The 24,605-nt window shown below is 40.2% G+C and overlaps 1 protein-coding gene across 3 annotated transcripts in view; it reads left to right on the forward strand.

Annotated features, from left to right (window-relative positions):
• LOC127454100 (multiple epidermal growth factor-like domains protein 8) overlaps positions 1-24,605 on the forward strand; it is a 40,467-nt gene that overhangs the window by 797 nt on the left and 15,065 nt on the right. The window contains exons 2-32 of one of the 3 annotated variants that reach the window (XM_051721061.1): positions 329-567; positions 1,485-1,648; positions 1,961-2,176; positions 2,311-2,491; positions 3,572-3,660; positions 3,758-3,971; positions 4,304-4,484; positions 5,012-5,157; positions 5,316-5,426; positions 7,213-7,364; positions 7,454-7,555; positions 7,694-7,841; positions 8,507-8,670; positions 9,128-9,331; positions 9,475-9,678; positions 14,988-15,230; positions 15,373-15,491; positions 15,640-15,771; positions 16,012-16,125; positions 16,235-16,318; positions 16,495-16,752; positions 16,874-17,058; positions 17,256-17,469; positions 20,225-20,465; positions 20,599-20,731; positions 20,886-21,139; positions 21,597-21,707; positions 21,796-21,914; positions 22,770-23,007; positions 23,100-23,271; positions 23,374-23,537. In XM_051721061.1, the coding sequence (XP_051577021.1) occupies positions 393-567; positions 1,485-1,648; positions 1,961-2,176; positions 2,311-2,491; positions 3,572-3,660; positions 3,758-3,971; positions 4,304-4,484; positions 5,012-5,157; positions 5,316-5,426; positions 7,213-7,364; positions 7,454-7,555; positions 7,694-7,841; positions 8,507-8,670; positions 9,128-9,331; positions 9,475-9,678; positions 14,988-15,230; positions 15,373-15,491; positions 15,640-15,771; positions 16,012-16,125; positions 16,235-16,318; positions 16,495-16,752; positions 16,874-17,058; positions 17,256-17,469; positions 20,225-20,465; positions 20,599-20,731; positions 20,886-21,139; positions 21,597-21,707; positions 21,796-21,914; positions 22,770-23,007; positions 23,100-23,271; positions 23,374-23,537 (5,232 nt within the window). In that variant the 5' untranslated portion in view covers positions 329-392. Of the gene's footprint in view, positions 1-328; positions 592-1,484; positions 1,649-1,960; positions 2,177-2,310; positions 2,492-3,571; positions 3,661-3,757; positions 3,972-4,303; positions 4,485-5,011; positions 5,158-5,315; positions 5,427-7,212; positions 7,365-7,453; positions 7,556-7,693; positions 7,842-8,506; positions 8,671-9,127; positions 9,332-9,474; positions 9,679-14,987; positions 15,231-15,372; positions 15,492-15,639; positions 15,772-16,011; positions 16,126-16,234; positions 16,319-16,494; positions 16,753-16,873; positions 17,059-17,255; positions 17,470-20,224; positions 20,466-20,598; positions 20,732-20,885; positions 21,140-21,596; positions 21,708-21,795; positions 21,915-22,769; positions 23,008-23,099; positions 23,272-23,373; positions 23,538-24,605 lie in introns of those variants that run through there. The other 2 variants (XM_051721062.1, XM_051721063.1) reach the window with 2 other exon arrangements.

Raw genomic sequence — 24,605 nt, forward strand, 5'->3', positions numbered from 1 at the left:
CCATCCCTGTCAGTGTTGTTACTTTTTTGTATTTACATCGCAGATATTTTGTTTCACAGTTCTTTCATGGGATGTGCATTTCAGTAAACAAATGTTCAGAAAGTATGGCAGATTCTGTTGTATTACATAATATTTCAAAGACAACTCGCCTAACTTTTGTATCAAAGTTAGCTTTGCTTGCTTTTCTGTATGCTCTCAAGAATGCAAAATTATAGGCCTATATGATACACATAAGGTATAAAGAGCTCTGAAACAGTATAGTGAACAATATGTCATTTGTTTGTTGCAAATGTGGATTATTCATGTATATTGTATGTTTATTTCTCAGTAGGTCTCTGAGCAACTTCCAACCCTCCATCTTTGTCTCACTTTGCCCTTTGTGGGTGGAGGAGATGATGAGTTCTCACATCCCAACTCTTCTGCTGCCAGTCTTGTTGTTTCTGATCCCTGCTACCTGGGCAGGGGACTGTAAGGGCCACAGACAGGTTCTGAGGGGTGTCCCAGGATATGTAACAGATGGGCCAGGAAACTACTCGGTGAATGGAAACTGCGAGTGGCTAATCAAGGGTTGGTGTCTAAAACAGAGCTAAAGTGAGGGCTGATGAATGAAGTTTTATTAGAATAAAATATAGGCTTTTTGGTACCATGAAAGGAATGTCTGTTCTATTTAGAGTTTTATTTGTAATGTAACTCTTTAGTCAAATGATTTCAGTATTTACTCCTTTAACCCTTTAAGCTTGGGAAAAAATAATTATAAAAATATTCTCGATACAACGAGCCCACACACAATGTAATCGGAAAGATCGTTAGATAATCCACATGAAGCACAGTGTGCACACAGCTTTCCTGGATCAGATGACTATCGGAAATTATGTGTTTTTGGACACTAGGATAAATTATTTTTGTAATGCTATAACTTTTGATTGCTTTGTTGTATCAACAAAATTTTACTCCGCTACAGGTGATGTGATTGGGTAAAAACAAAAGCAGTTTTTTTTTAGGGGGCTACCTTATTCACACCCTGATATATGTAAATAATGTTGAATAAGAAAAAAGTAAAAGTAAACAAATTTGTTTTGTTTTTTTGCATTTTCTTAGGCTGAGAGTCTCATAATTTATCATAATCTATATCTTTAATTTTTTTTAAAAGTTCCCTTTAAAACTATTCCAAACAATTGACCCTCTTTGTTTTTTTTTTGTAGAGTTTTAAGCCTTTAATTTTGGGCATGCCACTAAAACAGGAAATCTTTAAAAACACCTTCAGAGCTTAAAGGGATAAATACTTGATAGCTTGAGGTTATCTTCTGCAGACTCGTCATAATCCTGTGATGTTATTCTTAATAATTGCTTAAGTGACTGGGACATGTAAAAACGCTGTCTTCCTTCCTTCCACCCATGTTTGCCTCAAATTTCTACTTCCTGAGGGTGAATTTGAAACAATCACTTTTTCTATTTGTAATGTAACCTCCTCTGTCCTCCTCCAGCTCCCAGTAGAAACCATCACATTGTGCTCAACTTCACGTTTATGGAGACAGAGTGTACCTATGACTATTTGTTTGTCTATGATGGAGATTCCTACCAGAGCCCCCTACTGGCAAGTCTAAGTGGCACCACCTTACCGCAACCAATAGAGGCCAAGTCTGGTAAGGTAAGCCCAAAATATCAGTTTGGGTCTGAGTGCCTGGGTGCCTTGTTTTTTTAAGAATTAGAAGTGTGCACCTTGTCTTTTCTGGTTATTGCAGCTCTAAAGCTTTGATATTGCTAAGCAAGGATGTTAGTAGGTTGTTCAATTTTAGGTATATCTATTTCTTTCAGCATGTGTCCATTTTATAAGACTGAGTCATAAGAAACAATGCCAGTGCTAGAACGCTGGATTCTTGCTTGCTGTCTCTCTCTATTTTCTCTTTGCCCACAGTCATGATAATTTCTTGATCTCCTCTCTTCTCATGTATTTTATAAGATGCTGCTCCACCTCTTCAGTGATGCCAACTACAACCTGCTGGGCTTCAATGCCACCTACTCATTTTCAGTTTGTCCTGGGGATTGTGGAGGTCATGGGCGATGTGACATAGCTACTGCCTGCTGTCAATGCCATCAGGGCTGGGGAGGAGTGGACTGCAATACCCCACTCTGCTCTCAGGTCTGCACCCAACATGGCAACGGTTATTGTGATAAGGTAAGAGAAAGGGAACCGTTGGGATCAGAGCTGAATGTAATTGTGAATATATATTCAAATTGTGCATACATTTTGAGTCAAATAGTTCAAGTCAAATTTCCTCTTTTTTTTTTTTAATCTTGTCCCAATCACAGAGGGGTGAGCATTGCATCTGCAGCCCTGGGTTTGTAGGGCAGAACTGTCAACTGGCTCTTCATGACAACAGTGGGGCGGGCCAGTGGTGGGAGGTGAGCCCAGGTGACGTTAAAGCAGCCCCTCGCACTGCCTCAGCTGGGGTCTACCTCTCTTCCACTGGAGCCATGTACATGTTTGGAGGTAAGACAGAGGGAAAGAGAGTTATTCAGCTATGGGGGAAACACTTAAGGGGATTGTTCACCCAAAAATGAAAATTCACTCATCATTTACTCACCCTTATGCCATCCCAGATGTGTACAAATTTCTCCTGCTGAACACAAAGATTTTTAGAAAAATATCTCCGCTCTGTAGGTCCATACAATGCAAGTGAATGGTGGCCAGAACTTTGAAGCTCCAAAAAGCATATAAAGGCAGCATACAAAGTAATCCATATGACCCCAGTGGTTAAATCTATTGTGACAAGGAGGAGGGCATGGCTGGGCCGTGAGACTGCACAGCCGCTGAATCAGCTGATCAGTGGGAGAGCGAGATAAAGGGGAGCCGGAGACACCAGTTCGAGAGAGAGACTCACACGGCTGCATTGCATGTGTGTCTGTATTTGTTTTATGTTGTTTTATGTTTTAGTTTTACATTAAACTTTATGTTGACTGTTCAGCTGGTTCCCGCCTCCTCCTTGCCTGACCTTTGCCTGTTACATTCATATTTTCAGAAATAATGCAAGCACTTTGGGTGAGAAACAGATCAATGAATAAATACTTTTTTACTATAAATCTCCACTTTCACTTTCATAATGTGAACTCAATATTGATACTCAAATATTGGTTTGTTTCTTACCCACACTTATTATATTGCTTCTGAAGACATGGATTTAACCACTGGAGTATTGTGGATTACTTTTATGTTGCATTTATGTGATTTTTGGAGATTGAAGGTCTGGTCACCATTCACTCACGTTGTATGGACCTACAGAGCTGAAATATACTTCTAAAATCTTCGTTTGTGTTCTGAAGAAGAAAGAAAGTCATACACATCGGGGATGGCATGAGGGTGAGTAAATGATGAGAGAATTTTAATTTTTGGGTATACTATCCCTTTAAAGCTTTATATTTGATGGTGTTCTGCCAAGCTGGCAAATAACATTTACCATTACTGCACCTCTCTTGACCTGGGATGTTGGTTGCACACATATACAAATGTTTATGAATACTTTAGAGTACAGTTGTGGAGTCATTCTTTATTTCAGTGCTTTCTTTATTTCAGGGTTTGATCTGAATGGTGCTCTGGGGGACCTTGTTATTTACAATTTTTCGACCAATTATTGGGAACAGATGTCATTTTTGTATAGTCCAGTAAGATTCTTCTTCTCTTAAGTTATTGTGTCTTGTGTAGTTCTAGTTAACCACTTTGGATTGATTGATCTCACAAATAATATTCTTTCTGCATCAGGCTGCTCGACATTCCCATACAGCTGTAGAGTGGCAAGGCAACATGGTCATCTATGGTGGTGAGCTTGCCAACCATTCATTGGCTAGTGATGTCTGGCTGTACCGTGCACAGCAAGATGACTGGCAGCAGCTAGGCCAATCAAACGCTCCAGGGGCACCAAGGCTGGCAAATCACGCAGCTGCTATAGTAGACAACTATCTTTATATTTTTGGGGGTGAGTGAACATTATTCTTATTATCTGCTGGATATTAAGAGGCCAACATTTTCATTGTTGTCATTAATAACGCATACAAAAATTATTCGCCTCTGTCCACACACAGACCTCATATAATGTGACTGCACTAAACTTACTCCCTTTCTTTTCCTGCTACCTGACCCCTAAAAATGTGGCTTTTTCACCACTGTGTTCTTCCCACTCCTATGTATTTCTATATATTATACATTTTCTGTTGCTTGGTCAATTTGAAAAATTGTCTTCATCTTCAAGAATAATTGAACGCTTGTTCCTGCCACTAGCTGTCTCACTCTGTTGATCTGTCCTTTCAGGTCGGACAGAAGAAGACATGTTCTCCTCATCTCTTTACCGGTTTCGGTTGTGGGATGGAGTTTGGGAGGCAGTTCAGCCTACTGGTGGAAAACCACCTGCTACTGCAGGACACAGCATGGTCTACCATGCCCTTTCCAAAACTCTGCTTGTGTATGGGGGACACAGACCTACCACTGCGAGGTAACCTCAAAATACACTTTTGAGTGTGTAGTGTAAAGCAATGTGTGGTTCATAAAAGTTCTTAAAGATGGGTTGACAAGAACTGTACATTAAAGGGATAGTGCACCCAAACATTAATATTCTGTCATCATTTCCAAACCCGTATTTTAGACAGGATGGTAGGGCCTCCATCACCTTTTAGCTTACTTTCATTTCATCAATGAAAGTGAATGGTCATTTGAGGCTGTCAGTCTCTAACATTCTACCTAACATCTCCCTTTTTGTTCCACGAAAGAAAGAAAGTCATACAGGGTTAGAACGACAATGGTAAATATTGACAGAATTTTCATTTTTGGGTGACTATCCCTTTACATCTTATGTTCAAACTAAATGTTGTCATTAGAAAATTAAAGGGAAAAACAACATGAATGAAGCTGATCTAAGCTGAAATAGTGCTTGAAATTTGACAGTGTTAGTTGGATTCAGGATATGTGTGTATGTTTCAAGTGTATGACTAAATCTCTGTTACTTTCTCCTCATGTCTCCAGGTTCAGTGTACGTGTGAACTCTACTGATGCATTCCATGTGGAGAAGCGATTTTGGACTTCCTTCCGCTCCCGTTTTCCTGCCAGTGGCCCGAGGGAGAGAGCATTCCACTCTGCCACTGTCATCGGTAACTACATGGTGGTGTACGGTAAGTGGCACTCACCCAACCTTAGTGTGTCTGTCGTTTTGAGTGTGAATAAGAATAATGGATTTTTAAACCATTATTTATATGGTTATTAATGAATGGTTCATTGTTATTGCTAGCGGGGAGATCAAGATATTAGTAAAAGTCTATTTGTCTCATAGGAGGGAATGTGCATATACACTACATGGAAGAGAAGTGCTATGATGAGGAGATCTTTTTCTATCATCTGGGTTGCCATCAGTGGGTGTCTGTTGGAGAGAACCTCAGTCAACGTAAGTGTATAATACTTGAACAGAGAGAGAGAGTCTATATGATTCAGATAGGACTTGAATACGTTGGTTTAGACTTACGGGAGGAGATAGAGATGAAGTTTAATGATACATGCGACTGTTTGCCCATGTGCATCCATACCTCCCTGAGGATGTGTTGCAAGAATTAACTGGAGTGTCCTTTTGGGCACATGTTAACGATGCCTAAGTCTGGCTTGGGGCTAATTTTGACCTACTCTTGTGAGGTTTTGTAACCTCCCTTGTGTCTAATGCAGTTTCACTTGCCTGCGGATTTTAAACAAAGAATTCATTAGGAGTCATACTGGCCTTAGATAAAAGGGTATGTGTTTTTTTTTTATTCATTTTTAAAGTTCATAACTTAACCAAGCCAAAATCACCCCTACTTGTGCCTGTCAGGATTTATGGATTTTTGAGAGACATTGTTTTCAGAGGTGGTGCTATGATATAATGATACGTTGGTTCAACACTTCAGAATATTGTGCAGGGGAGGGGGAACACGTAACTCTGAATTTGTAACATTGCAATTTTTAAAAACACACTCACTGAGCACTTTATTAGAAACACCTGTACTCCTGCTTATTCATGTGATTATCTAATCCCAACTGTGTGGCAGCAGTGCAGTTCATAAAATCATTCAGATATGGGTCAGGAGCTTCAGTTAATGTTCACATCAACCATCAGAATGGGAAAAAATGTGATCTCACTGATTTCGGCTGTGGCATGATCTTTGTTGCCAGACGGGCTGGTTTGAGTATTTGTGTAACTGCTGATCTCCTATGATTTTCACGCACAGCAGTCTCTAGAGTTTACTCAGAATGGTGCCAAAAACAAAAAAACATCCAGTGAGTGGCAGTTCTGGTGAAAACACCTTGTTGATGAGAGAAGTCAACAGAGAATGGCCAGACTGGTTCGAGCTGACAAAGGCTACAGTAACTCAGATAATCACTCAGTACAACTATAGTGAGCAGAATAGCATCTCAGAATGCACAACATGTCGAACCTTGAGGCGGATGGGCTACAACAGCAGAAGACCATGTTGGGTCCACTTCTGTCAGCCAAGAACTAAAAGTTGAGGCTGCAGTGGGCACAGGCTTACCAAAACTGGACAGTTGAAGACTGGAAAAACTTAGCCTGGTCTGATGAATCTCGATTCCTGCTGAAGCACACAGATGGTAGGGTCAGAAGTTGGCACCAACAGCATGAATCCATGGACCCAACCTGCCTTGTGTCAACAGTCCAGGCTGGTGGCGGTGGTATAATGGTGTGGGGAATGTTTTCATGGCAGACTTTGGGCTTGAGTTGCTTGAGTGCCACAGCTTATTTGAGTATTGTTGCTGACAATGTACATCCCTTCATGGCCACAATTTACCCATCTTTTAATGACTACTTTCAGCATGATAATGCACCATGTCACAAAGCAAAAGTCATCTCAAACTGGTTTCATGAACATAACAATGAATTCAATGTTCTTCAGTGGCCTTTCCAGTCAGCAGATCTGAATCCAATAGAACACCTTTGGGATGTGGTAGAATGGGAGATTTGCAGCATGAATATGCAGCTGACAGATCTGCAGAAATTGCATGATGCAATCATGTCAACATGGACCAACATCTTGTGGAATCCATACCATGAAGAATTTAGGTTGTTTTGAAAGCAAAGCGAGGTCCTACCCAGTATTAGTATTGTGTTCCTAATAAAGTGCTCAGTGATTGTATTTTTTTCCATTATATTTGTTCTGTTACTAACTGTTTCCTCTGTGCTCCTACAGGAGGTGCATCGGTGAGGGGCCGATATTCCCATGTTGCTGCTGTCATGGATGGCCGTGTGCTACTTGTTGCTGGGGGCTACAGTGGAGTTGCCCGTGGTGACCTTGTTGCATATAAAGTTCCTCTGTTTGTAACCAGTGACCCAGGAGACAGGGTAAAATTGACTTTAGATAAAAAAAGACTTTACGTTTCTAGTGAAAGATACAGTATGTAAATGTATGCGCATGTGCGTCTGTCTACCAGGACACAGTGTGTGCTGAAGCTCCGGATGAAAACCTGTGCCTCAAGAACCCAGAGTGCAGTTGGTGTGAGGGCCGTTGTCGGGAGTACCAGCCCACCAACCCGGTAACACTTGCCTGATCACTCTTGATCACTCTCTGCATTGTCTTTTTATTCCCCCTTCATTTTTACATGTCTCACTTCATAATTTGATCTACGTCAGTGTCTTACTACTGCTGTATTTGTTTTTGTTTTTGTACACAGTGTGGCAGCACCGGATGTCTGGGCCTGGCTCGTTTCTTGTCGGACTGCCAGTCGTGTCTGGTGTTCAGTGGGGTGCCAAACTCTCTGCCTCGAGTTTCGGGGGAATTCGGCTGGTGTGTGCAGAATGAGTCCTGCTTGCCTATTTCAGGTAAAGAGAGCAGAGAGAACAGAAGCATGCAACACGATTAAGTTACTGTAACTTTTAGAACGATGTAGATATGTGACCACATGCTCAGTAAATCTTTATTTTTAGACACTTTTACAAAGTCTGTGAAATAATGCATTACTGAGTGCTGTGATTTGTAGATCAGCTTTATCAATCATGGTGTATCGAGCTCTGCAACACAATATACAGTGGCCGTAATATGTATTAGGACACTTTTAGACATTTAACTCCCACAAATGTGTATGTATGAAGTACATTTTCCTCAAGTTTACACGGGTGCTCTAGCAGATTATGCACAGGTGCAGTTCATCACATGATTATGTTCCTCGAATTTGACAATCAGAAAGTGTCTAAATACTTCATCTTAATTTTTAAACAGTATATTATAAATTTAAACTGTAGTATAATTAAAAACCTAACTTCTTTTGTGAAATGTTTTGCTTAAAGTTTGTTTGAGCTATCTTTCTTTAAAATAAACGCTACTTAGTTTGATCTTTTTTATAAAGTAAAGACATTCATACATTAAGTGTGGCTTAAGTGTCCAAATACTTTTTGGGGCCACTGTATTTTATGTCAAGTGACCTGAGTGTATATGTAGTTCTTTGGCATATCATGAGTAAATATTGTACACTTTGACCCCTTGGCAGAGCGCAGTGCATGCCATGTGGACCAGATCTCTGGGGCGTATGGCTGGTGGGGGGAGCGCACGCGTTACCTCACCTCCCTCCCCTCCTGTCGCACCGAGAACTATGTCCCGGGACTGCACCTGCTCACCTTCCAGCATCCACGCAATCAATCACAGCCTGACAAGGTACGATAGGTTCAACCCTGTACCTGTTTCTCTGCTCACTGTTCCTTTTCTCTCTGCACCTGCTCTGGGAATATGATTAACTTTTTAACAAACTGTTTTTTAGGGGGCCTGGGTAGCTCAGCGAGTATTGACGCTGACTACCACCCCTAGAGTCGTAAGTTCGAATCCAGGTGAATCTGAGTGACTCCAGCCAGGTCTTCTAAGCAACCAAATTGGCCATATTGGGGAGAAAAGGGGATAATAATTTTTTTTTTTCACTTAATAGTCATAATATGCAGTTTTTAATTAATTTTTTCTTAATTTTGCTTAACACTTTAAAAAGATTGAAGTTACCATAACTCTTCAGTCCCCCTCCTCAACCCCCTACCCTTCACCTCTTCCATTTTTCCAATCTGTCTGTTTCTCTCTCCTTCTCTCTGTGCCTCTATGTCTCAAACTCATGCACACTTCTCTGTAGGTATCTATCCTGCGCAGTACCTCCATCATTCTCAATCCTTCTACAGAGATGGATGTGACCTTGCAGTTTCGGGGATTTATTCATCCATTATGGGTTGCCCCTTCTCCTGCAGCACCATCTCATGAGACTGTTGCCATGTGGGCCAGAATTCAGAAGCTCCACTTCACTGCTCAGATGGCTGCTGGACCCAACTCTCTTCAATTGGTATAAAAATCACAGAAAAATCAAGTTTCTTCTTTAGATAATGCAGTCAGAGATTCATGGCATAAAGTCTCTTTAGCATTGTAACATGTAACTAATGTGTCATAACTACATTATAAATGCATTGTAAACCCCTTCCTGTGCAGACAGATGTGCTGGGTCGGTGGTCCACTCAAGAGGAGAAAGAGATTCGTATGCTATCCCGGCCAGATGGTTCACGTCTTTTCCAGAATCTTACACGAGGAAACTGGTATTTCATCCAGGCAGAGGGCTACCTGAATAACTCGGCATCAGGACAGACTAGTGAGATGGCTCTTACCTGGAACCGAACAGCTTTACCTGGAGGCAGCGTAAGTTTATATTACCTAGGAATGGTCGAATGCATGGTCGACACGTGATTGGCTACAGCAAAGCGTGCGCGTGACGCGTTTACTCCAAAATATGGCTGGGCAATATGACGCTATATATCGTGGCGACGATATAAAGTGTTAATCTATAGAGATTTTGCTATAATGTGTATATTGCAATATGTAAATATCCATGTGCGCAGCGTGGGCTTATCTATCAGTGGGAAGGGCTTCACATTAGACTGAGAGAATTGAAGAAATATGGACAGGGTTTTTCCGGCATTTAACATTTTTCTGCGCCCAAGCAAATTAAATGACATTGATTGCGCATTTGGCACCTTAAAAGCACGAAATATTCTTCATGTTTACCGTTACTGTGGCGCGCTGTCTCTGGAGCTCCGAAGTGTGCGCGAGTCCAGCCAGCTTTCTGATATTTGTGCTCCGGAGACAGGAGAGCTCAGAGCGGGATCACTTGCGCTACTCAATAATTTTTGACTCATGAAAAACCCAAATGGAGTAAGAAATCTCCACAGAACGGGACAACTCCCAAACAGGTCAAGAAAATTAAGAGGAGCTTGTTATTAAAACAGGTGCGACATCTGTGTTTCGCACAAAGATAATCACTCAGAATAAAAGCAGTCTGTTTTATCACCTCAAAATGAAGCACGCAAAAGAATATTATGAAAGCCAAAATATGAACTTAATTTGGCCATTTATTTTGCAAAAAGTTACATTTATTTAATATAGATTTTCTTCAAGAAGTGTATATTTTAGTTGTATATTTTTTTTTACTTATGTTTTATTTTCATTGAGAAGATCTTAAGTTTCTTGAGGAAAATGTATAATAATAATAACTCAATTAAAAAGTTGGAGGACAAAAGATTGCATAATCGAAATATAATGCATCATATTTTGTCATTATGTGAAGATTCGCTGCCAACTCAATGAAAGAATGTGCACAACACGCGTCTGTCTGTTCTTCCTTCAGGTTACCGTAGTGATCTTAGTAAGTGCGCACCAGTTTGTTTTTGTGATTGTCTGAACCGTCTATTTTCAAATTGCGGTTGGCTTAACAGGAGACGCCATAACTATTGCTTTTTGAATATGCTTGTTAAGTTGAAGTTCAGTTTTGAAGACGCTGCGCTCTGTCAGGCTGTTTAAAACACTCGTCTGCTGTATATGCGTTGACTCCACTGCAACACTTGTGTGCGCGCAAGTGTGTGTGTCTCCAAGTGTTCGCTCCTGTGGGGAAAGTTGCGATGCTCTATGTTGTTGCTGTATTGGTTCATGAAGCGTTCCATTCAACTTGGAGAGTCTAAATTTCCACCTTTCAACTGGGGAAAGTGCAACTGAATGACACTTTATGTTGGACTTATAACTTGGAAACTCTGAAAACACTTATAACTTTTGATGCCAAGGACCCCTAAATATGATGATGCTCCTGCCAGGGACCTCTCAGACTGCTATCAGGTCCTTGAATAACGTATAACGTTAGGGCTGCACGATAATGGTTAAATTGATAATTATGATTTTCTTTTGCTTAATTTTATCACGATTATTAATCATGATTTTTTCTGCCCTTTGAGAATTTATTTTATTTGATTTTTTTCATTACAGGGCTGCACGATTTGGACAGAAAATACTGTTGCCACTGCTCTGATATCAATTCTAAAATAAAAAATAAAATTTAAATAAACAGCATCTCTCATGTTTTAAGGTGTTAAAACTACAAACTAGTAAATTATTTGACCAAAATTAAGTCATGTTTTGCCGATGCTTTACTTCCAATATAAGAGTTACTCTGTTGGGCTTTCACACATAAGTTCTCTAAAAAATGCATTATTATTATTATTGTCATTATTATTATTATTGTTGTTGCAATAAACAATAGTAATATTTTTCTGTAATAATTTAGCAGGCGGAAATGCTATCCGGTCTCGAGCCATAATTTTGACGAGAAAATAAAAACTGAAGAAAGTGTGTGTGTGTGCGTGTGTGTGTGGTTTCTGTTGACAGCAGCTTTGACAGGCTCTGGTGCTTCTTCATAACATGGTAAAATGTTCCCATCTCCTCCTCGGCCCACAAAACCACGGTGCCATGAGTGTATTTTAGATTTTTTTAAGCACTTTTAATGGCCAAACATACTTGAAATTATGCAACTGAAGTAAATCCAGAGCATTTTTTTAACGCGGTCAGTGCACATTAACGGCACGCACGAACCGATCTGATCTCAGAGCAGAGCTGTTCTGAACTTTTGCGCATAATACATAATGAAAGCACGAGATGAACGTTCATGTCTATCGAGCACAGAACTGCTGTAACACCGTGCTGCATACGAAGTTTATTCAGCTTACTTGCTGCCTAATCTTAATGGCTTTTAATCGACAGCGCTGTTGAATGAATGGAACTTTTATGAAAACGGTTCTCAGAACAGTTGAAAGACACCTGATTTTCATCCTACCTCCCTATACAGTCTCCAAATGCAGCATTTTCCATCTTTCTGATGCGAGCCTCGTGTAATCAAAGCGGCGCACATATGAGACATATGATTCTCAAACTACTATGGCTCTGTATTTCAGCACATGCTAGAAAGTGAAACTGATTGGTCCATGGCGAACTTCTGAAGAGAGCATGATTGGTCAGTTGAGTAAAAAATAGACTTCAGAAGGGCTTTGACCCTTGCGATTTGGTCTATCATCCGTTGACACAGCCTATAATATAAAAAAGTTGAATATGAGTGCAACTTTATTTTATGGCTCATTTCTGTTTGCTAGCTCACTAATATAGCAGACTGTTGTGAGAGGCAGAAGCCGTGATCGCAGTTAAAATACGATTAATTGTGCATCCCTATATAACATTTTTCACTTTTTTTTCTGAAATTTTCTGCACACCTCTTAGCACCCCCTTGTGGCCCCCTGGGGGACCCCAGTTTGAAAACCCCTGTCTTATATCATGCAAATATTTCGGCATCCAGGGCAGGGAGCTTTACAATTAGTGACAAACATTCACTTTTATTAAATAATATCCATTAACGAGTCAAATTTCTTACATTGAATGATAATAAAACGTGTTTAGCAAACGTTTTGCAGAGACAGGTGTTCAAAACATGGTTAATTATACTCTCTTTTGATGATTGTAACGATAGCATTGCAGCATCCTATATCATTGTAGTTGCTATGAGACGTCTCTGACAATCAATGGACCCCTCAAAATCACAATGTAATCAATCTCAAAATGAAAAATAAGCTTCCTCTTTGACACATTTGTGTTTAGTTGTCAGGTAATTGTCACTGAATTTCGAATTAAGTGAAAAGTCACATCATGCATGTTCACCATCGATCATTGTTTTCATGATCGATCATTGCTGCCACATCCGAGTACCCGAGTACTCGTGCCCATCCCTAGTTGCTAACACATATTAACATTTAGCTAGGCGTTACTAGCATGTTTTAGCATTTTGCTAGCATGTATTAACACTTAGCTAGGCATTGCTAACATGATTTAGCATGATGCTAGAATGTTGTTAGCATGTTTTAACACTTAGCTAGGCATTGCTAGCATATATTAGCATGTTGCTAGCATGTTTAAGCACTTAGCGAGGCATCGCTAGCTTGTTTTAGCATGTTGCTAGCATGTTCCTAGTGTGTTTTAACACTAAGCTAGGCATTGCTAGCATGTTTTAACATGCTTCTAACATGTTTTAGCACTTAGCTAACATTGTTAACATGCTTTAGCATGTTGCTAGCATGTTCCTAATATGTTTAGCTCGCATTGCTAGCATGTTTTAGCACTTAGCTAGGCATTGCTAGCATATTTTAGCATGTTTTAACACTTAGCTAAGCATTGAGAGCATGTTTTAGCATGTAGCTAAGCATTGCTAGTATGTTTTATCAATTAGTTAGGCATTGCTAGCTTGTTTTAGCATGTTGCTAGCATGTTTTAGCACTTACAAATCAGCCTGTCTTGCCATTGCAGTCTCTAAGCACGATCATTATTTTCAAGCTCGGCTAGTGCTTGACGAATTTGCTGAGTGCTAGATGGCGCTAGGGTAGGGTGACAATACGTTCTCTTTTTTGGACCTGAAAAAAAGCGTCCGGCCGGGTTTTCAAAATTGGCTATAAATGTCCGGAATTTGGCTTTCTTCATATTGATGTGCAGACATACATTCTGTGTATTTGATACTCTGCACCAATTTTCGTGTTCACGTGTCCATACGTGATTAAGGGTGCTTGGCTGCAGCCTCGTTAGGTTGGTTATCTCGGCTGCAACGTCATCAAGCACCGTCGAAGGCCGTCTCAATTGTGAGGATACTTGGAAGGCCGCCTCGTTTCGCAGCCTTCCTTGCCGTATTTTGGAGGATGCATCAGGTGTATCCTTTGTGGCCTTCATTGACCCACAATCCTTTGCACATGTCCCAAATTATTTTTAAAAAAGGTGGAAAACGAGTTGCGTTCCCACCTAGGCGGAAGCCTCTATGATGCAGCTTACTTTTTTCTTTCTCTCTTAAGTTTTTATTCACATTTGCACCAAGTCAACATGTAGAAAAATAAAAAATGCAAGTAGTTTAGAGAATACAACAAATAAGAAGTTACAAAGCACAAATAAATGATTAAGTAAAATTAATAAAAGGGCAATTATATGAATTTGAAAAGCTTTAAATGTTTGATAGTTTTTACAAGTCAATGGTTCAGTTTTTTCATATTTGAAAGGGTTTAAATATAAATTCTAAGATCAGTATTGCAAAATGTATTGTATACAGGCTTTTTTGAGTGACTAGCTTTGTGAATAAAACAATTTGCTAAAATAATTAAGGGATTATGCACATATTTCCCATTTTCTGAAGTATATGGGTTTTCTAAACAAAGTAAAATATCACATGGTTCTAAGCTTATGGTTCGCCATGCACACTTACTAGACTGTCTCATTCTAGTATTGAGTGCTGAGGAGGAGTCTAGCCTACAGCCTCGGAAGGACTGGTCTAGGAAGGACACAGCCTTACTAGGCTGCAGCCTTCCGTTTGAGAAGCAGCCTACGTGTGCAGTCTTTAAAAAATAAAAACAAAACTCTTAGAGAGAATGTTAGCCTCAGTCATAGTTCACATTCGTTGTATGGGGAGGATGCAATTAAAATGAAATTTGACTGAGGCTAACATTTTGTCTATCACCTCCTTTTGTGTTCCATGGAGGAATACAGTTTATACAGGGTTGGATCAACATGAAATGACATTTTTGGGTGAACTATTCTTTACCATATGATGCCATTCAGACATTTATTTTGCTCTTGTACTTTCTGTTCTCTCTAACATTCTTTAGGAGATTTCTTTTCTGTTCCTGGAACCCTTCCGCTCCAATTCGTGTTCAGAGTACCACTCGTGTTCAGCCTGTCTGTCTGATCAGTCTTGCGGCTGGTGTCCCACCATGAACCTGTGTTTTATGCGCTCTGATGTTAATCAGCAGCCCTGCATAGACCCCCAGGGTGAAGAGCGTCACCTGCTGCTCAACCCTCAGCATTGCACATTGTGTGAGGAGTATAGAGACTGTGCTGCCTGCACTCAGGTACTGCATCCACATCATCACGTCTGAGAGACTGCGTGGTCTCTTTAGATTCAAAGCAGCATGCAATCAGAAATTGGTTTACCAAATTTAGTTTGCTTTAAGGCTACAGTGGGGTTTCTACTGTGTTTGCGAATGCTTGTAGGATCCCTACTGTGAGTGGCAGATCAATTCCAGCAAGAAGGGAGATTATCTGTGCAGTCGCCGTGGGAGATTAGAGGGGTCTGTCCGGGAACGTGGAGGGTGTCCTAAAGTTTGCAATCAGTGAGTCTGATGTGATAAATTTAATATTTCTTTATCAAGTGTATGTAATGTCTGATGAGGCTTGTGTCTGAAGGACCCTCTAGAAGGTTTTAACTTTTGTTCTATTAGAATAATAGAATATTTTGTCTCACCATTCTGTCTCTAACAGGAGAATGACATGTGGGGAATGTTTGTCTAACTCCAGTCAGTGTGCATGGTGTGAATCTGCTCAGTCCTGTTTCTTCTTTGCTGCCTACCTCACAAAGTTCCCCTATGGAGAGTGCAGGGACTGGTATGACAGGTAAGTTAGTAAACAGTGTCTGCTGGGATAAAATTTGATAAAACCCACTTTGAATTTTACATACATTATATAATATATATTTCAAAAAGGTACACTGCACAAATACAAACTGACATATGAAGGAGAGTTAAATTGTCGGGTGGAGGGGGGGGTGGGTGGTTTAGATCTTGGGCATTTAGAGATTTATTTAGATTGCCTTTGCTGAAAAATCTTTTTGTCTTTTTCTCTCCCTCTCTCCAGTGTTCACTCAGTTCCTCAGTGTAAACAGTGCTCTGCTCTAGCCACCTGTTCAGAGTGTCTGCAGACGTTTCAGTGCGGCTGGTGTGGAGACTACAGCAACCCCACCATCGGCAGGTAGGTCAGAAACTGTGAATACACCAGTACGCCCAAAGTGGAAACTTCTCCGTATCTGTCTCTGTTATTTCCTTGCATTATTTCCTGCTCCTCTTTTGGCTTTTCTTAGGTGTTTGAGAGGTGACTGGGGAGGAATGGATGACCCCTCTGCCATTAACTGCAGTATGGCTGTAGCTGAAGTGAAAGCAAGCAAGTATGATCAAAGCACAGAGCTTTAAATGAATGGTTCACCTAAAAAATGAATTTTGTCACGAGTGAGTAAATTATGAAAGAACCTGTGTGAACAGACTTTTAAAATGGTTTATGCCTAAAAGGCTAAGTGAATGTGTCTTATGTTATTAATTAGATTTGCACCCTTTTATTTGTCAGCCCTGAGCCTCAAACTTTGTCACCTCCGCGGCTGATGGAGCTTGAGATGGAAGTGGAGTTGGAGCTGGAGCTGCTGGAAGGCATGGAGGGGGACGGAGACGCTGTCTGGTCCTACCCTTCCTGTCCCGATGTGGAGGAATGTCGCCTGGGCTTGCATACCTGCCACCCTTCCGCCACCTGCGTCAACACTCCAGCCTCCTACGAGTGTCACTGTGAGCGGGGCTTTACGGGAGATGGAGTGCACCATTGCAACCAGACGTAAGACATGCACAGACAATCACTGTTTCTAGGGGTTTTGAATATGTGTGGGTTTTGAAGTGCCACTCTTGTGAAAAATCCATACTTCCTGTAATCTGTAAGGATGTTCTCTCTCTCTTAGATGTTATAATGAGTGCCGTCAGGGCAGGTGCAGTGGGAGTCCACGGTTCGAGTGTGAGTGTTCTTTAGGTTGGACTTCAGACCCAGCCACTCTGGTGCTGAGCGGAGTGGAGTGTGATGTGGATTGTGGTTGTAATTTCCACAGCACTTGCATTACAGCTCCAGGGATCTGTGATCAATGCCAGGGTAAAGAACGCTCCTCTCAGCTGTCTTTAAATGCCATTCCTACATCAATTCATCAAGCAACTTTAACTAATATATATGCTATCTTAAGTCTCTTCTATTTTTCCTTCATTTCTTATGTGTATTGCTTTCATTGATTCGTTTGAATACTGTTTTAATATACTGCATTCACCTCTTTAAATCTTTCTTTTACTTCTCAGACTGGACGACAGGGCCACATTGTGAGCACTGCAAGCCGGGTAGTTTTGGCTCTGCTTTGGCAGGGGGTGAAGGCTGCATTCCCTGTCAATGTAACGGCCATGGTGACCCTATTCAAGATTACTGCCATAACCAGACAGGCCAATGCTATTGCACCCACCACACACAAGGTCCACACTGTGAGTCCTGCCTGCCTGGCTACTACGGAGATCCCAGGTGAGTTACACTTAGGTCATTTTTACATTTGGAGCATTTGTTTCAGATCCTGGTGCGTTTTCTCTCTTAGTTTTGGTTCTTTTAGGTAGTGGTCAACCGATATATCGCAGTTCGTAATGATTGGCATCGGCCAATAAATTTTCCCGTTTGGCCAGTTTGTTTTTTGAGGGTGCGGAGAATCACCTGCTTGCATATGAAGCGACTGAGACATGTAAATGACCAGTCACGTTTTGTTGTTACGTGCCATCGTGTTTCTACAATAATAGACCGGTGTGCGACACAGTGTCATTTAAACCAGTGGTTCCCAACCTTTTTTCCAGGGGACCCCATTTTAACTTTCAAAAACCTGAATGACCCCCTGTCCTGCAAACACCCATTTTTTTGGGGGGTGGGGGGGGGACTGTCTGTTCCAGTGAACACAAACATAGTTGTCTTTATTCCAAATTGCATATAGACTGCGTGTAATATATGGTTTTCCCATTAGCTACATATCCACAAATGTGACAATCTCCATCATTTTAACCAGAAGAAGTGTTTTGGAGAAACTCGACTTTAGTGTCAGCCTTCAAATTATCAGTCAATTTTATCCCGAAATCTAAACCTTAAATATTGTTTTGATGCTCTATAATGCTTTGTGTGACAGATTGCGGCAGCTGCACATTCAAACGGAGTGGCACAACGCACTCTCTCCAGTGTAGCATGAAAAAAATTTGAAGGAATTTCAGAGGTTATATTGAAAGAGTACAGCTAACTGAAATGTGTTATATCTCTTGTTATCGGCCAGTCTGTTAATGTTGAAAAGGAATGGAGAATAAATGCAGCTATACTGTATCTCACTCAATCATGCGCCAAGTATATTCATTCATGTTTTATTTGGTAGATTCACCACAAATCACATGCTCAGTTCTCACTTTGTCCATTGCCTCAGTGATACCAAATTCAATACAAATAATGAATAAAAGCAAATAAACCCTTGTTTTCTTTTTACCACTTATGTTTTTCTCTTCTCCCTGACGCTTTGCCATAGTCGTTCCTTTTGTTTGGCTAGCTAGCCTGTGGTTCTCATCGTTGCTCAGTACTGTACATAGAACAAGCAATTTTGCCATGTCTTTAAAAATACCCTGCGTCCTAACCTACTCTAGCGAGATGTGCACCTTAAAAACAACCTATGTTAGACATACAATATATCTTATCTTTTCATATATCTCACAATTAAATATTATTAAAATATTCAAAATGGCCCTATTTGATTGTGTTTTATTACAAAAATAATTGTAACTTTTTCACACATTCAGTTATTTTCTTCTTGTTACCCTCAAAAGAGAGAGAGAGCTTGGCAAACCCCCCCCATTACGCTCTGGCGACCCCTAGTGGGAGTCAAGACCCCCAGGTTGGGAAGCACTGATTTAAACGGTACATATCAGAGCTGCAGCAAACGCGTTTGTGCTCATAATGTTAAAGTGCTCGCCTGTTTCATTCTCGCTCTCTCTCCTCAACAGTTCCCTGTAACTTTTAACTGTCTTGTCTAATGATAAAAATGCAAATATCACTAAAGCAAGTATCATATACTGTCTGCATATATGAATATCTCATTTTAACAGATGTAATAAACCAACCTCACACAACTTCAGCAGATCCAACATCCTGTGGAATGCTCATTTATCATCCTCTAAAGCATGTGTTTTATCAGCCTCTCCTCAACAGTTCCCTGTCACATTTAACTTTCTTTTCTAATGATAAAAGGCAAATATCAATAAAACTTGTATCATATACTATTTGCAAATATGCAGATATCTCGTTTAAACAGATGTAATTCATGAACCTCAAAAAAATCCAGTGTTTTCTTCCCTTCGACCGTTCATATGATGTCTTCCTCTGAAGCATGTATTCCATCAGCCAGAATAAAAAACTTCAGATTCAGTATCAAAAGTTCCTCTGATTCACAAATCATGACGGTCACTCCATGTCAATCCAAGCAGGCGAACCAGGCCATTTAAACTGTGAGGAGATTGCTGCTGCTCGCGCTGGATCCGCACTAGAGCGTGAGTGCAACTTCAAGGCTGCGTCCGAAACCAGGAAAATGCTGCCTCCTGAGGCTGTATATGGAAGTACGATGAAAATAACCAGTTTCCTTAAGAGTTCCATTCATTAAAAACAGCTGTCAGTTAAGCCATTAACTGATTAGTCAGCAAGGTAGCAAGTCAGCTGCCTACATTTTCGGATCATTTGGTAAAAGCAAACCAGCTATAAGTCTAAAGACGCCCTTAGGAGGAGCTCTGTTTATTTTGTGAGGGGGGTGTCTGTAATTTGAGGGCAGGTGGCATTGTTGATAAAAAGAGAAAGTATGACTTAAGACTTTTGTTAAAGGGATGGTTCAGCCAAAAAAGGAAAATTCTGTCATTATTTACTCAAGTTTTTCCAAATCCGTATGACTTTCTTCTGTAGAAGACAAAAGGTGATGTTTGGGATAATGGTAAAGACTGACAGCCTCAGTCACCATTCACTTTCATTGCCTATATTTTCCATACAAAAGATAGAAAGTCATGCATATTTGGAACAACATAAGGGTGAGTAAATGATATTTGAGGATCTTTTGGCCGAACTATCCTTTAAAATGTATAATTTGGTAGTATGTGTGCACATTGTAATCCTGATTGTCAGTTCTTCTTAAGATTCACACAGCTAGCTAATATACCTCATAGCTCTACATTTGCTTTGATTTTATCTGATTGTAATTCATTTATTCTCCTCATAGGAATAACGGCACATGTTTCAGGCAGTGTCAGGGTCGTTCTGTTCTGCTCTCTTCCTCTGCCTCTGCACCCTTATCCCTCTCCTCCTCTCTGGGCTGGCATGGAGCAGTTGGTGGTCATGGTGGGCTTTCTCATTGTCTGTGGGTGCTATCTGTGTCTCAGGACTTGGCACCATGCATGCCAGGGCAACCATGCCCACCTGTGGCCCTGACCTGGCACCCAGATTCACACACTCAATGTACAGTGAGTAGATGATTCTAATGTACCTTTGCAATAATATGCTAAAGCATCACAGATGTAATTATATATGTTTGTACAGTATGTAAGTTGACAGCAGTTTGGAGACCATAGCATTTTGCATTTATTTATCCCACAGAACTCCTTCGTTTATGTATTTGATGGTTTACCACGATTCCTTAGCAATGGTGTTGTGCACTCCGACCACAACCTTATTGGAGCATTTTGCGGCACAACACGGATGCTGCCAATTACGGTTGAGGCTACTTCAGGTACTTGACCAAAACTTCACAATTGTGCGTTATCATAATCAGATCACATGATGTTTTTCCCATCACAGACATTTTAGTCTGAGTATGTATTACTATTATTGTGTTACAGTTTAGTATATTTTCATGATGTATTAGTTTATTTCTTCTCCTGTAGGGGTGATATCTGTGTATTTTGAGACCAACGGTACCTCAGGACATGCTCAGGGTTTTAATGCCTCATTCTGGGTGAAGCGCTGTGGAAATGGAAGCTCTGGAGAGGGTACAGTTGTCACACATGAGTGTCAGGCTGGATCTCAATGCGTTAATGGACTCTGTCAATGTCCTCATGGATTTGGGGGTCCACAATGTGACCGCCCTGTTTGCCCTGGGAATTGTGGGGCAGAGGAAGGACGAGGCACATGCAACATGGTGTGTGTGACGCTCATATTGCTACCCATTGTTATATTGTTTTAGCTGATGAAAACAAAAATATTTGAATCATCATGTCATAAAGCTGGAATATGTAACTTTTTCAATGTTAAAATACTTTCTTCTATCCCAGCTTAAAATACAGTGACAACTATAAGTAAGCCATTCATAGGTTAATTTTCTTGAACTGTAAACACTGTCTCTGTGGTGCTATGAAAATTCATCAGTTTGTTTTGAGCGACCTGTCTCAGAGAGACAATAACATTGACTCGATAAATGGCGTGAGTTTGGGGTGTGAATATCTGGTTGTTTAATGAAAGACAGAAACAGAAAGCTGTTTTGAAAACAATGTTTATTTTTGCAATTCTGTTTGGTGGCACAGAAATTACATACTTAAGCTTTAAATAGGGTAAGACCTGTGACTTGCCTCAATTCATGTGTTTTTGTATACCTTTAGACCCTTGGCCTGTGTGTGTGTGGCGAAGGGTGGGGTGGATCTGATTGTTCTTCTATCTCGGACTCAGACAGCCTGGTTTGGGAAACACTGCTAGACACTCAGCTCTCTGCAGTAAGATTGACTCTTCACTTCATCTAAAACTATTGAAAATAAGCTTATGAATGTTGCCAAAATGTATCCTTTTCTTTTTCTCCCACAGAATAAGGCTCACAGGTTCCTACAGAGAATGGGTCACTCTCTGGTGTCTGGGCCACAGGGCACTTTGTGGATGTATGGAGGCCTCTCACTCTCAGAGGGCATCCTGGGAAATGTTTATAGGTATGGTGTTGTGCATTTAAGTGATTTACCTTGAAACCAGTATATGATGTAAATGTTCATTGTTTGAATTACTCATTAATATCAGTAGATGTGTCAGGAATAACCACATTTGATTTTATAAATGGTAGCTTAAAGAGAGTTCTTCAAAAAAAACAAAAGAAAAGTGTCATCATTCACTCACCCTCATGTTTCTCCAAACCTCTGTGATGTACTTTCTTCATGGAATTCAAAATGTTAGTCAGATTGACAGCCTCGGTCACCATTCACTTTCATTGCATCTGTTTTTACATACAATGAAAGTAATTGGTGAGGTTAATGTTCTATCTCAAATCTCATTTTGTGGTCAATGAAAATACTGTAAGTCATATGGGTTTGAAACAATATGAGGGTGAGTAAATGATGACAGAATTTTCATTTTTGGGTGAACTATCCCTTTTAATCAGAAAACAGATCCATCAGAGTCAGTGATCTATAATATCCACTTTATTTTTTCAAATGAGTGGCCACATGCCTGTTCTCTATACTGCCATTGGGAAAAGAAAGAAAAAACGATTTAGCTCTGGCCCCATTTCCTGTGCTCATTAAATCCATACCACCATGTGGAGCAATGATAACAAAAGCATCTCTTCTTTATTTTACAAAGCAAAGTGAAAAAATGCACTTAAATTCACAGAGACAAAACAAGCAAATACATATCTGTAAATCCATTCAATGGTAACAATCACACTTTTCAAAATGGTTTATTTGACACCTTTAGATTATCAATTCAAAATGTTGAACGCCTTTATATGGTTCTTGTTTCGATTGCTTAAGACCTGTTTAAATTGTGGTTTTACCTACTTATGACTGCTCCAGGTATTCTGTGGCAGAGCGTCGCTGGACTCAGATGTTGACCAGTTCAGTGGAGGAAAGTTCAATTCCTCTGCCCCGCTATCATCATGCTTCTGCCCTAGTGTATAATCATGACCCATTTGCTAGCTCCCAGGCAGCCACTTACAGCTTAATGTTTGTGGTTGGTGGAGTCACAAAGAAAGGTGTTGCAAATGACACATGGTGTCTGAACCTCAGCAGCCTGATGTGGAAGGAGTATAAGGTATTGCTTGTTGATTGTCATCATAGTGCTCCTTTCCTCTTTTCCTACTTTCTCAATGTTAAGAGTTCTCTCTCTCTGACTTCTGTGCTTAGAGCTCAGTGCTGCCCCCAGTGGCTGGTCACACTTTAACAGTGCGAAAAGGCTCATCTGTGCTGCTGATCGGTGGTTACTCCCCAGAGAATGGATTTAACCATCACTTATTGGAGTTCAGTCCTCAGACTGGGAACTGGACTATAGCCCCACACACTGGCACACCCCCTACAGGTAGGCATAGAACATTGCATTTTTGCTGTACCACATTTTAAGTTTTTCTGCTTTGTAAAAACATGTTTTCATTCTTGCCCTGATTATCACCTTTTTTTATAGGTCTCTATGGCCACTCTGCAGTGTACCATGATCAGACTGATGCTGTGTATGTGTTTGGTGGTTACCGTTTCCATGTTGAAGCTGTAGAACCATCTGGAGAACTTTACAGTCTTTATTACCCCAACTTTACCTGGTCCTTACTGGTGCCCTCTAAGGGAAACAAGGTATCTGACAATGGAAAACTGATTCTGAGTAGGTCAGAATGATCTACAGTGGGGTTCAAGAGTCCTCATTAAAGGGATAGTTCTACCAAAAATTCTCTCATTATTTACTCACCCTCATGCCATCCTAGATGTGAATTACTTTCTTTCTTCTGCTTAGCACAAACAAAGATTTTTAGAAAAATGTCTCCGCTCTCTAGGTCTATACAGTGCAAGTGAATGGTGGCCAAAACTTGAAAGCTACAAAAATCATATAAAGGCAGCATAAAACTAATCCAAATGTCTCCAGTGGTTAAATCCATATCTTCAGGAGCGGTATGATAGGTGTGGGTGAGAAACAGATCAATGTTAAGTCCTTTTATACAGTAAATTCTCCTCCGTGGCGATATGCACAAAGAATGTACATTGGCAAAAACAAAAGCAGAAGAATGTGAAAGTTGAGATTTATAGTTAACAAAAAGGACATGAATGTTGATATTTTTCTCACCCATGGCTATCATATTTCTGAAGATATGGATTTAACCATTGGAGTCTTATAGATTACTTTTATGCTTCTTTTATATGTTTTTTGGACCTTCAAAGCTCTGGCCACCATTCACTTGGATTGTATGGACCTACAGAGTGGAGATATTTTTCTAAAATTCTTAGTTTGTTCTGCAGTGAGGAAATAATGAGAGAATTTTCATTTTTCGGTGAACTATCCTTTTAAATATTTATGGGATTTGTTCAAATCTCATTTAAACAGGAAATTTAATAAAGACATTTTTTTTTAACAAAGAAATGTTATGATAACAGATTAAGAAATATTTAAAATTCTGCACTATTTCTAATCAAATAAGATCAAATATGACATTTACCATGTTAATTACTATGTATGAAGATCAGATTATCATTTAATCACACAATATGCTCTTTGGAACGACCTCAAATCATACTAGGATAAAATGGATCATCAGGTTTTGCACAATCTTCTGGAGTCCATGCTAGCCTATGTGCATGCTGTCAAAAAGCAAAAGGGGGGATATACGAATTACTGAAAATCATGTCAATTTTTCAATTCCACAGTTCTCT

The sequence above is a fragment of the Myxocyprinus asiaticus genome, chromosome 16 (assembly GCF_019703515.2).
Source record: "Myxocyprinus asiaticus isolate MX2 ecotype Aquarium Trade chromosome 16, UBuf_Myxa_2, whole genome shotgun sequence".
Taxonomy (NCBI): Eukaryota; Metazoa; Chordata; class Actinopteri; order Cypriniformes; family Catostomidae; genus Myxocyprinus; species Myxocyprinus asiaticus.